This window comes from Leptonychotes weddellii, chromosome 9 (genome assembly GCF_054177405.1).
Source record: "Leptonychotes weddellii isolate Sample4059 chromosome 9, ASM5417740v2, whole genome shotgun sequence".
Classification (NCBI taxonomy): domain Eukaryota; kingdom Metazoa; phylum Chordata; class Mammalia; order Carnivora; family Phocidae; genus Leptonychotes; species Leptonychotes weddellii.
Genome location: NC_138377.1, coordinates 41,218,354 through 41,231,397, shown reverse-complemented (window position 1 = coordinate 41,231,397; position 13,044 = coordinate 41,218,354). Strand labels below are relative to the sequence as shown.

General features: G+C 38.7%; 1 protein-coding gene and 1 pseudogene across 1 annotated transcript in view; one reads left to right on the top strand and one right to left on the bottom strand.

Moving 5' to 3' along the window:
- The window catches only part of LOC145723332 (phospholipase DDHD1-like), a 73,432-nt gene extending 60,937 nt beyond the window's left edge, over positions 1-12,495 (top strand). Inside the window, exon 3 of the mRNA XM_081829760.1 lies at positions 12,332-12,495. Coding sequence (XP_081685886.1) covers positions 12,332-12,495 — 164 coding nt within the window. The remainder of the gene's footprint in view (positions 1-12,331) is intronic.
- On the bottom strand, positions 4,942-5,060 carry LOC115941666 (5S ribosomal RNA; annotated as a pseudogene).
- Positions 12,496-13,044: the final 549 nt, after the last annotated feature.

Sequence of the window (13,044 nt, the reverse complement as noted above, 5' to 3'; positions counted from 1 at the left end):
AGTGTTTGAATTTCTGCCAATTTTTTTCTTGTGATTGAGTTCCAGTTTTAGAGCATTGTAGTCTGAGAATATGCAGGGAATAATTTCAATCTTTTGGTATCGGCTGAGACCTGATTTGTGACCCAGTATATGGTCTATTCTGGAGAATTTTCTGTCTTGGATTGACCCACTGCTAAATTCTTCATCTTCTATTCTTTAGCTGCACTCATTCCCTTTGTGATCTCCACCTGTCTCATAGTTTTAAATTCCATCTATATAATTCCAAAAATTATATCTCCAGCCTTGATCTTTCTTTCAAATTCTAGACTTATACATTCAACTCTCTACTTGATATCTATATATGTGTGATTGCATGTACTCAGTGATGAGTAACCCAAGGGGGTGTTTAGAATTCGGGGTTTATATACTTAACATAGTAGGAGGAAGGAAGGAGGGGAGAAAAGGCTCCTATAGAAAGAACAAATAGATTTCTTTAGGAAAGACAAATGGGTTTTAGGAGAACAAAGAGAGATAAGAAAGTTTGTGATTTTGTTTATGCAGGTGCCAGTGGTCTTTCTGTCTTTTCCATGACCCTGAAACTCCCCTGGAAAGATTTATGGTAGGTTTACTCTTGGTCTCTCTCCTGGGAATAGACCTATCCTGAAAAGGGAATTTATAGCAGTCTCATTTCTAAGAAGTTTCTGCTTTTAGTCAAATAAGTGAAGCTCCAAGAAGGCTTCTTTCTGCATTTGTTGAATCTCAAATGTTTTTATCTTAAAATAATCTTTATACCACTTCTGGGGGTCTGAGTGAGTCCCCACAAGGTCTTTATTCAGCTTCTCATACTCTCAGATGCTGTTTTTGGAAACTGGAAATTTGGAAAAGCATCCCCAAATGTTACACTACTCCCGGCTTTCCTCCTCTCTTGGATTTTGATTTTATAATCCTCTCTAACTAGAGAAATCTCCAATGCCTTTCAGTGGATTAAAAAAACCCAACATTTCAGGGGCACCTGGGTGGCTCAGTCAGTTAAGCATCCAACTCCTGATTTCAACTCAGGTCATGATCTCAGGGTAGTGAGACTGATCCCCGCGTTGGGCTCCACACTGGGTGTGGAGTCTGCTTAAGATTCTCTCTGTCTTTCCCTCTCCCTCTGCACCCCCCCCGCCCTCTCTCTCTCAAAAAAATCCTTTCATCTAACTTTTCTAGTTGTTTTTTAGTAGGAGGGTTAGTTTTAAAATGGCCAACTCTGCCATTGCAAGAAGCAAAACATTTTTAGGTATTGTTTGAAGGACTCAAAAAAAAAAAAAGGATAAGTAAGCAAGCACTCTCAGTCCTGCTGTGTCTCTTTATATTTCCAGTTGTTAGCAATCCCTCAAAGTCTACAACCTCTAGATGGTTAAATATGTTATTTCCCAACCAGCATTAGTTCCAGGCTCCATCAACTGGAGGTAGTACAAATATATCCTCCATTTTCTGTAGGAACTTATAATCTTCTGAGTTAACCTCTGAGTGTAGGGTTACAGACAGGGATGGGACTTGTGAAACACTTTTGTCATACTTGCTGCAGATGAACAAACCAGTTAGGCAAACAGAATGTGGGAGGTTATCACACACTTCTCGTGACCATCTCACAAGACAAACTTTACTCCAGTGCTTTCCTCTCATTCCTCTATTGAATTCTGGTGTCTACAAGGCTTTGGGTGCTTAATATATTTGAGCTTTACACACTCCTTTAACTTAACCATTTTCTTAAAATATTCTTTCTTCCTAAATGTGGACCACTTATAACGGAGATATTTTGTATATATCATTTTGGAAGTTATTAGTGTTTGTCATAAGAAGATCTATTTTATGATTTGGCTCCTAGGTATTTTCATCTCTGAAGCCTTAATATCTATATTACAATTTCTTAAAAATAAAACTTCAGCTTTGTGTTTTACTACCATCAGCATCAATGCACACACATGCACAAACACATGCAAAGTTGAAAAAACAGTGAGGGAATTGTAAGAAAAACACAGATCCATACTGAAAATATTACAACATCAAAGAGGAAAAGAGAACTGGCATACAGATTGAGAATACACCTACAATTTCAGAAAGTCCAAAACCAGATGAAGATTTCAACAAGATTAGTATTAACTATAAAGTAATAGATTTAAGAAATAGTTTTTATGAATATATCAATAAAGCTGGAAAAAACTGAAGTAGTTACTATGAGAAAGGCATATACAATAATGCTCAAAGACTGTTCAGAGCTTGAAAGCATAATAAAGGAATAAAAATGTCATTAAAGCTATAAGAGCATAATTTATTCAGAACAAAGATTAAGTTATAATAAAAATATATCTGTAGGGCGCCTGGGTGGCTCAGTTGGTTAAGCGACTGCCTTCGGCTCAGGTCATGATCCCAGGGTTCTGGGATCGAGTCCCACATCGGGCTCCCGGCTCAGCGGGAGGCCTGCTTCTCCCTCTCCCACTCCCCCTGCTTGTGTTCCTGCTCTCGCTGTCTCTGTCTCTGTCAAATAAATAAATAAAATCTTTAAAAAGAAATATATATATATCTGTAAAGGAATATCAAGTTACAACTAAGGTGTACAAAGATAATGCAAAAAAGAAATTGATTTATTCATATAACAACTCTTTTTTTAATTTAATTTAATTTTATTATTTTATGGTGGTCACCATACAACTGTTTTTTTTTTTAAGATTTTATTTATCTGTTTGACAGAGAGAGAGAGAAAGAGCACAAGCAGGTGGTGTAGCAGGTAGAAGGAGAAGCAGGCTCCCCACTGAGCAATGGGCCCTATGCGGGGCTCTATCCCAGGACTCTGGGATCATGACCTGAGCTGAAGGCAGTTGCTCAACCAACTCAGCTACCCAGTTGCCCCCATATAACAACTCTTTAGTGAGTACTTACAGCTAAGTATTAGGTGCTTGAGATACCTCAGTGAACAAAACAGCTAAGGCTGTTTCCCTATGGAGCTTATATTCTACAGAAGGAAGACAGATGATAAACAATTTAAAAATATGTGTATTAAATATTAGGTGATAATAGGTGATCTGGGGAAAAGGATCATGATAAGGAAAACAGATTATCCTTGGGGTGGAGGTGAAAGGAAAGACTTTGTTGATAATGTGATCTTTGAACAGAGACCTGAAAGAAGTGAGGGCACAAGCCATGTGGACAGTGAGGGAAGAGCATTTTAGCTGAAGAGATCAGGAAGTACAAAGTTTGTGAGGTGGGAGCATGTTGAGGAACATGAAGGGGAACTTAGTTCTGAAGATTGGGGGGATAATTACAGGAGGCAAGATGAGGGAGATACTAAAGAGATACATCATGTAGGGCTTTGAGGTCATTATAAGGCTTTTACTATGAAGATGATGGGATGCCTTTGGAGGATTTTGAGCAGAGGAATATCAACATCTGGTTTACGCTTTAACAGGGTCATTTTAACTGCTACCTTGAGGATCCATAGTAGAGGGCAAAAGAGGAAGCAGGGAGATCATCTAAGAGGCTACTTAAAACTTCAGCGAGACAGCTATTTGGGAGAGATGGAAATGATGGAAACAGTGAAATGCTTTATAATAGACAGATTGCATGTAGGGTATGAAAGCAAGAGAAGGGCCGAGGATTATTCCAAGTTTTTTTTTTTTTTAAGACTTACGTTTATTTGAGAGAAAGAAAGAGAGCACATGCTCACAAGTGGGGGGGGCAGAGGGAGAGAACCTTCAAGCAGACTCCCCACTGAGTGGGGAGCCCTTTGTGGGCTTGATCTCACAACCCATGAGATCATGACTTGAGCTGAAACCAAGAGTCGGACGCTCAACCAACTGAGACACCCAGGTGCCTCAATAATTCCAAGTTTTTTAACTAGATCAACTGAATGAACAGATTTTCCATTTACTGAAATGGGGAGGACAATGGGAAGAACAGGTTTGGGAGTTGGACACTTACCCCCTTCTGCAAGCTGGGAATTCAAGGTAAAAGCCAGGGATCGAGAAAAAAAAAATGTGGGAATTGTCAATGTGCACAAAACACATGGTTATGGACTTTATGAGATCATTAAGGGATGAGGGTAAATTGAGAAGGAAAGAGATCCAAGGCTGAGTCTGGGGAATTCTAACATATGGAGGTCAAAGAAAGGAAATTTCCAGCAAAGGAAACTGATGCACAGTCATCAATGAGGTAGAAAGAGAACCAAGAGAGAGTGGTGTCCTAGAAAGCAAGAGGAGAAAACAGCTATGGAAGGAAGACAAAAATTAATGGATCAAATGCTGTTGTGAGGCTGAATAAAATGTGGTCTGAGACCTACAATCACTGATGACCTTGACAAAATCCTGGCTGGGGTGGTTTCAAGACTGAATGATAGGAGAGGAGGTGGAGACAGTGAGTATAGATAACTTCTTCAAGAAGTTTTCATGAAACAGAGAGCATAGTATGAAGTGTAACTAGAGGGGGAAGTGGGGCCACATTTTTCTTTTTATAATGGGAAATATTATAGCATATTTATGGGAGTGATCTAGTAAGGAGGAAACATTTGATGATGTAAAAAGCAAGAGGAGACATTTCCCTATTTGATGTCCTTAGGTGAGTGAAAGGGGATTTGAACTGGTGCAAAAGTTAGCTGGGAGCTAAGGGTTATCTAGCAAGGACCATGTATAATCCCCCTGCAGAATAGGAGGAAAGTCAGAGTCAGGAGAGATGTGGTGATGAAATCATATGGAAGTTCTCACAGTAGAGTTTCTCACGGAGGGGCACCTGAGTGGCTCAGTCGGTTATGCGTCTGCCTTCGGCTCAGGTCATGATCCCAGGGTCCTGGGACTGAGTCCAGCAGAGAAGGAAGGAAGTTAAAGAGGAGAAGGTGTGACCACTCGAGTAGGAAGTGCAGTAGGGTTCTCCAGAAGCACCAATGGCCTACTTGAGGTTAGGTATTAGGAATTTCTTCTTCTTTTTAACAGTCTACAGCACTTAGCATTCCCAAGCAGTCTCCCATCCAAGTACAAACCAGGCCTGACCCTGCTTACCCTCTGAGATCAGATGGGATCAGGCGTATTCAGGGTGGTATAGCCATAGACAAGAATTTAAATTGAGACTAGTCAACATATTTCTGTGCTTTTCTCCACGCACATTCAGTTAGAGGTACAGTGGGTAGGGAGTTGGATATATTTACACCTGGATTTTACTAAATGTGATGGTTAATTTTATGTGTCAACTTGACTGGTCTAAGGATACACAGACAGCTGGTAAAACATTTCTGGGTGTATTTGTGAGGATGTTTCTAGAAAAGACTAGCATATGAATTTTGAACCCCAATATAAGTAAGCATCACCCAATCTGTTGAAGGTCTGAATAGAACAAAAAGGCAGGTAAAGGTTGAATTCATTCTCTTTCTGCTTGAGCTGAGACACCCATCTTTTCCTGCCCTCAGACATCAATGCTCCTAGTTCTTGGGCTTTTGGACTCAGATGGGGACTTATGCCATCAGACCCCGATTCTCAGGCCTTTGGATTTGAATTGAATTACACCACCAGTTGCCATAGTTGTTCAACCTGCAGATGGTAGATTGTGGAACTCGTTGGCTTCTATAACTGCACAAGCCAATTCTTATAATAAATCTCTTTTTATATATACCTCTATACATATCCTATTGGCTCTGTTTCTCTGGAGAACCCTGACTAATACAGTAGGAGGAAAAGAGAGACAAGGTGGTTGAGGGTGTATGATAGGGGGTGATTTAAATAATGGTCCATGGCACCAAGCTAGGTAAGGGGGGAAGTGAAGCCGTGCAGTTACGGATAAAAACATAGTCTAGGATATGTCCTGAGAGTATGTGACTGGGGTAGAGTGGAAAACAAGATTGGGAAGTATAAGCTAAGAAATTGAAAAGCTAGCAATCGGAAGAATTATTAACATAGATATTGAAATTGCCAAGTAACATGTCAAGAATAGTATAGGAAAAATTGATAGTGACCAGGTACCAATATCCTTCAAGGCATGTGAGGGAAGATCCAGGGGTCTGTGATGGCTACAACAATGAGGAACAGAGAGTAGTGAAATCTGAGGGCGTAATTTTCAAGACAAGATTTTTTTTTTTTTAGGAAGAAAGTAAGGATAATGTTATAGAAGTAGCACTGAGGAGCAGGCAGTGCTCCATTGCCTACACCCCAGTATAGATTTAAACTATCTAAGCTCCATTGTAGTTAGTGTTCCATCTATACTCCAGACTCAGGTACAAGGGCTGTGGGAAATGAAAACAACCACCCTTTGAGGGGGATAAAGGGAACAAGGTATTCTTAGGAAAGAGCCAGTTTCAATTAGAGCAACAAGGTGAAGGGAGTATTCAGAGAAGAGGTGTTTATTGGTGGTTCAGTTGATGGTGGACTGGGTTCCAAAGGGCACGTTTGAAGGTTTGGGGAAGTCAGAGAAGGGTGGGAAATGGAATTCAATTAAGGGATGTGCAGAGCTGTGTGGAGATGAGGGTGATAGGAGATAATCTTAGGCTTCAGGTGGTGACAAACATAAACACGGGTATTGGGAATGATGGCATTGGTCTCAAAACAGAACATGATGGTGAGAATCTGAGCATTAAAGTGGAAGGAGGGGAGAGGATGTGACACGATTGTGTGGAGCTCTGGGCATATTTGGACAATTCACTAGCAGAGCTCTTGAATCTTGCAGTTTCTTTGTTGGAAGAGCTTTAATTATGGATTCAATTTCTTGAGTAGATACAGGGCCATTCAGATTTTTTATTTCTTTTTGTGTCAACTTTTGTAAGTTGTATTTTTCAGGGAATTTGTCCATTTCACCTGATTTTTCAGATAAAATTATTATTTGATTATTGACATCAATTGTTTAGAAAAGCTTCTATCTTTTTAGTGTGTATGGAGTTTTTTAAAAGTTTATTATAACTTTTTTTTTTAAGATTTTTTTTTTTTTTTATTTGAGAGAGAGAGAGAGAATGAGAGAGAGCACATGAGAGGGGGGAGGGGCAGAGGGAGAAGCAGACTCCCTGCCGAGCAGGGAGCCCGATGCGGGACTCGATCCAGGGACTCCAGGATCATGACCCGAGCCGAAGGCAGTCACTTAACCAACTGAGCCACCCAGGCGCCCCTAAAAGTTTATTTATTTTAAGTAATCTCTACACCCAATGTGGGGCTCGAACTCATGACCCCAAGATTGAGAGTCACATGCTTTTCTAACTGAGCCAGCCAGGCACCCAAGTGTTTGTAGATTTAATAGTGATGTTTCCCTTTTCATTTGCTTTATTGGTAATTTGTGTTTTTTCTTTACTTGATCAGTCTTGCTAAAAGTTTATCAATTTGATTAATATATTTTTTTAAAGATTTTATTTATTTATTTGACAGAGAGAGACACAGCGAAAGAGGGAACACAAGCAGGGGGAGCGGGAGAGGGAGAAGCAGGCTTCCCGCTGAGCAGAGAGCCCGATGTCGGGCTCGGTCACAGGACTCTGGGACCATGACCTGAGCCGAAGGCAGATGCTTAACGACTGAGCCACCCAGGTGCCCCTGATTAATCTTTTCAAAGACCTAACTTTTCTCTTTATTAATAGTCTCATTACATATATGCTTTCTCCTTCACTGTTTTGCTCTTTTTTTATTATTTTCTTTTTTCTACTTTGTTTGGGTTTAATTTGCTATTTTTTTTCTTGATTTAGAAGTTATATCACAGATATTCAACCTTCCTTCTTTTCTCCTAAATGTGTTTAGAGCTATAAATTTTCTGCTTAGCACTGTGTTAACTGTATTCTACAAGTTTTGATATATCATGTTTTCATGATATCTAATCGGCTTGATTAAATGATTCATGAATTCAGCATTATCCCATCTCGCCACATAAGGTCATCATCAGCCTGGAGGCAGGGGAAGGTTTCAACCTATCTGGAAAACACACATACAACAACAAGAACATATTGGTAACCCCTGCTAAGTGTCAATTAAATAAAGTCCAGCCTCAGGTGTTCAAGGGGTCCAGAGGGAGGAGGTTTTTGCCTCTAGGGACAAAAATTGTTTTTCTAGGATTATGGACCTGACAGGTCAGACATTGTTGGTAAACTGTTTTTGCAATTTTATAGAAGTTTCCCCACCAATGTCTATTAATAATTTGAGTCATCTTAAATGCCCTGTGGTGGGTGAAGGAATGTAAAACCAGAAAAATGGAGTTCCTCAGGGAATAGGAAGAACAAAGCAGCCATCTTGGGTTTCCCATAGCCCTGACTATTCTACCCCCACCCAGGTGTTTAAAGGGTTTTTATTAAGAATAATCTTTTCAAAGTAGCCATATATGAAAGTGTATTTAGTATTTTTTAAGGAAATTAGCACTAAACTTTCTTATCTTGACAGCATGTTTCAGAGAGAATATATTTGATACAAAATGGAAGATCAAAGACTTGATTTTATTCACGCATTCGTTTGTGGAAGGCTAAATTATGCATAGTAAATTGGCATAATGAAGTCACATGGTAATTTGAAATTTATGATCACTTGGGTGTACTGGTTAAAGCTTGTCTTCCCTCTCTGTGAAAGAAAGAAAGAAAAAAGAAAGAAAGAAAGAAAGAAAGAAAGAAAGAAAGAAAGAAAGAAAGAAAGAAAGAAAGGAAGGAAGGTAGGTTTCTGTTTTTAGCAAAGTCAAGTGTACATAAAGAAAGGGCTTTGCATACTCTTAAGTAAAGACCACAAAATTCCTTGTATAGAAGTAGCACTTATAGACAAAGATTGCTTGGGCTAATACAAATGAATTCCTAGTATAATAAGTAAATGTATTATTTTGTTGTATTTTTTTTTAATTTATTCCTTTTAAGTAGGCTCCATGCCCAACATGGGGTTCAAACTCAAGACCCTGAGATCAAGAGTTACATGCTCTACCGACTGAGCCAGCCAGCTGCCCAAGTGAATGTATTTTTTAAAAGCAGATATTGGTATATAATTGGAACTTGAAGGATATATAAGATCAAAATAACATGACTTTTTGACAGAGAAAAGAAGGGTTATTTCAGGATAGTGAAATAGCATTGACTAGGATTGAGATATAAGAAATCCCGTATGACATTCCTTTTGTTTACCCACCTTAATTTCCAGTGCAGGAGTAGACCATTGTCATGTTAAAAGGACCTCAGGATGGTGAAAGTCTGGCAATGAACGGACTTTTTTGCAAAGGCAGATTGGACTTCATCCACACATGCCACAATCTTACAGTATAAAGAAAGCTTATTATTACTTATTTGACAATATTTCCCATGTAATTTACATATCAAATGAACCTCATTAGTTTAACAAATCCCTTGAAATATTCCAGGTCAAAAAGGTTTCATTTGCAATTTGATTTTGGGAAGTTTGTCAAAAATATTAAAAAAAGGTTTTACCCTCTTACACTGTTGGTGGGAATGCAAGCTGGTACAGCCACTCTGGAAAACAGTATGGAGGTTCCTCAAGATGTTAAGAATAGAGCTATCCTATGTCCCAGCAACTGCACTACTAGGTATTTACCCCAAAGATATAGATGTAGTGAAAAGAAGGGGCACATGGACCCCAATGTTCATAGCGGCAATGTCCACAATAGCCAAACTGTGGAAGGAGCCGAGATGCCCTTCCACAGATGAATGGATAAAGAAGATGTGGTCCATATATACAATGGAATGTTATTCAGCCATCAGAAACAATGAATACCCACCATTTGTGTCGACATGGGTGGAACTGGAAGGGATTATGTTAAGTGAAGTAAGTCAAGCAGAGAAAGACAATTATCATATGGTTTCACTCATATGTGGAACATAAGCAATAGCACGGAAGACCATAGGGGAAGGGAGGGAAATCCAAAGGGGGAGCAATCAGAGAGGGAGATGAACCATGAGAGACTATGGACCCTGGGAAACAATCTGAGGGTTTCAGAAGGGAGGGGGGTGGGGGGAGGGGGTAACAGGGTGATGGGTATTGCGGAGGGCATATACTGTGATGAGCACTGGGTGTTATACGTAACTAACGAATCACTGAACACTATATCAAAAACTAATTATGTATCACACTAACTAAACATAGTAAAAAAATAAAAGTAAAAAAAATTTATAAAAAAAGGTTTTATAGCACTTGCCTAAATAGTATCACAGATCATTATGAAATTTAATACCTAAAAGTTAAAAAGACTTCCACAATCTTATTAAAAGCAAACCAAAAGTCTGCGAAAACCTTGTCCTTTTAACAGAGAGAAAACCAAATTCTAATTTTGCACCAGCTCACTTTTTATATTAGAACTCATTCTTGGGGCACCTGGGTGGCTCAGTCGTTAAGCGTCTGCCTTCGGCTCAGGTCACGATCCCAGGCTTCTGGGATCGAGCCCCGCATCGGGCTCCCTGCTCAGCAGGAAGCCTGCTTCTCCCTCTCCCACTCTCCCTGCTTGTGTTCTCTCTCTCTCGCTGTGTCTCTGTCAAATAAATAAATAAAATGTTTAAAAAAAAAAAAAGAACTCATTCTTAAATAAATTCATTCTAATCTTAGCCAGCTTGACCACACATTAAAATTCCTTTTCAAAGATTCCTTTCCACAAACCTCCTACAACTTTCTTTTCTACATTCTGATTTTGTCCTATGTTTTTCCTCTTTATTTTTTTTTTAAGTAAGAGAGGGAGAGAGCGCACACATATGAGCAGAGGGAGAGAAGCAGACCCCTGCTGTGTGGGGAGCCCAACTGGGCTCCATATGATACCAGGACCCTGAGATCATGACTTGAACAGAAATCAAGAGCCAGGTGCTCAACCTAGTGAGCCACCCAGGCTCCCCCTATGTTTTTCCTCTTTAAACAACCAGCCTCACTTTAGGACAAAATTATTCTTTCCCTCAACAAAAAATGCATCTGCATTTCTCATACTTTCTCTTACTGAAAACACATCCTACTTTCCTGGCATACAGAGATATTTCTCTTATTATTTCTAGTGGCTTTAATTACACATATATATATTTTTAAAGATTTTATTTATTTATCTGACAGAGAGAGACACAGTGAGAGAGGGAACACAAGCGGAGGGGGGAGGGGGGTAGAGGGAGAAGGAGGCTTCCCGCAGAGCAGGGAGCCCAATGTGGGGCTTTATCTCAGGACCCCGGGATCATGACCTGAGCTAAAGACAGATGCTTAACGACTGAGCCACCCAGGCACCCCTTTAATTACATATATTAATTAGACTTCTTAACCCTTGGGAACCTTACTTTCTAATGAAAACTAAGAAGTGAACAATTATGAACTGTCTGATATACCTGCATTCTTTAAATATGCCCATTAATGAGTACATTTCATGATTTCTAGAAGCATATGCCTTTTTCAATTTTCCAATATAGCACTAACACATCCAAGTATTTTTTACTTTTTCTGTAATAAGAAGCCAAAAGTAGATAAACTTATGTTCAGTAATTTATGTTTCAGTATTTTATCTAATTTGGAAAGGATCTAGATATTCAATGACCATCCATTATGTAATTTAATTTAACAAAACTCTAAGGTTTTTAGTTACCAAAAAAGATTTGGGGAAACTATTTATATAGACATGAATATTGCTGAAAAGTTTATTTGTAAACTTTTATCTTACTTACATCTATTTAATTCTCTTCTTGATAACTATGTTTAGATTAGTCATGAAAATTTCACAAGACATCAAACAACTAACCATCATCTTTAAGTTATCTTTCTTGCTGACAAATTCTGTAACAGAACTTATTTGACTTTCAGTAAACCTAGGTAACATAAAAGTATCATATTTAATGCTGACAACTCTAAAAACATGCCTGTTTTACTTAAACCAACAAATTTCAACTGGCTTTGATTTATTAAAGATTAATCCTAGAGCACATGAACTTGAAACTTATTTGGGTTCGTTTCTATTATGTTTCTGAGAATTTAACTTATATAAGTACTTAATTTTCCTTAAACCAATTAAATGAGCTCTCTTTACAATTTAATTTTGGCAATACCACCCTGAAGTAGAAAACACCACACATCTACAACACATATGAACATAGAGATAGATGCAAATGGAAACCTTATGGTTATTGTTATAAAATTTTTGTCCATGAGATGAGTATGATAAAGCAGAACTCACTCGTTTATAAAAGAATGACTGGATGCAAACTGTTTTTCTGGCAGATGGGATAAATTAAGTTTACCTGCTCAGATTGCTAAAGCTTTTTTTTTTTTTAACTAATATTTGTGGAGAAGATGCTTGAGATTTGTATTTATCCTTGACAAGTAACGTGATGGAAGCTGTGGGCTAGATTTTGAGACAAGGTGCCTCTATAGCTGTTTGTATTTTTTTAAAGCTTCTTTTTTTTCCTTTTGTTTTTCTTCAGTCTTAGGAATAGAGGATGATGGAGGCAAAAGTTCCCAGAGTGGTTATAAGACCTTTGAGATAAATGGGGGAGGTTTGGGGATTGATGAGAAGGATAGGTTGGAAGACTTTGAATCCTTTCAGAGGCCGGCTGTATTTCAAGTTTTGCAAAGATTTGTAAGATAAGGACAGTTGCTTTTAGTCTCTTGAGGAATGGCTGCAACTTCAACGACATCATAGGTTGATCTACCCATCCAACCACACCATCTTCAACCTGCTTTTTTCCCTCTGGTACCTAGCTCTAATTTTAATTGAGAGGTGAAAGTCTTAAAAACAATGATCAGTTTCTGAATATCAGCTTCTAATCTGGCCAACTTTTGACTACAGAGATTAAAAAAAAATCTTGTCAGTTTTCAGGCAGGACAAACAGCAGGTTTTTCTGACAGTATTAAATAACTACCCTTGGGTGTAAGAGGAACAAGACACACTCTTCCCGAGATCAGTCACTCCCAAAGATAGTCAAAACAAAGAACCAACAACCTGCACATCCCAGGTAGGCTCCCAGGTAGGGGGAAAGCCAAGCCCAGTTAATGCAAAATGAGACAAAGAAGAAGGCAATAGCTATCCCTGGAAAGAAAAGGATCAATAAACAATGGATTTGGATTTGGAAAGGAAAGAACAATGTGAAATTTTATTTTCCTCTCTTGATTGGGCACTACAGACAGATTCAGAAAA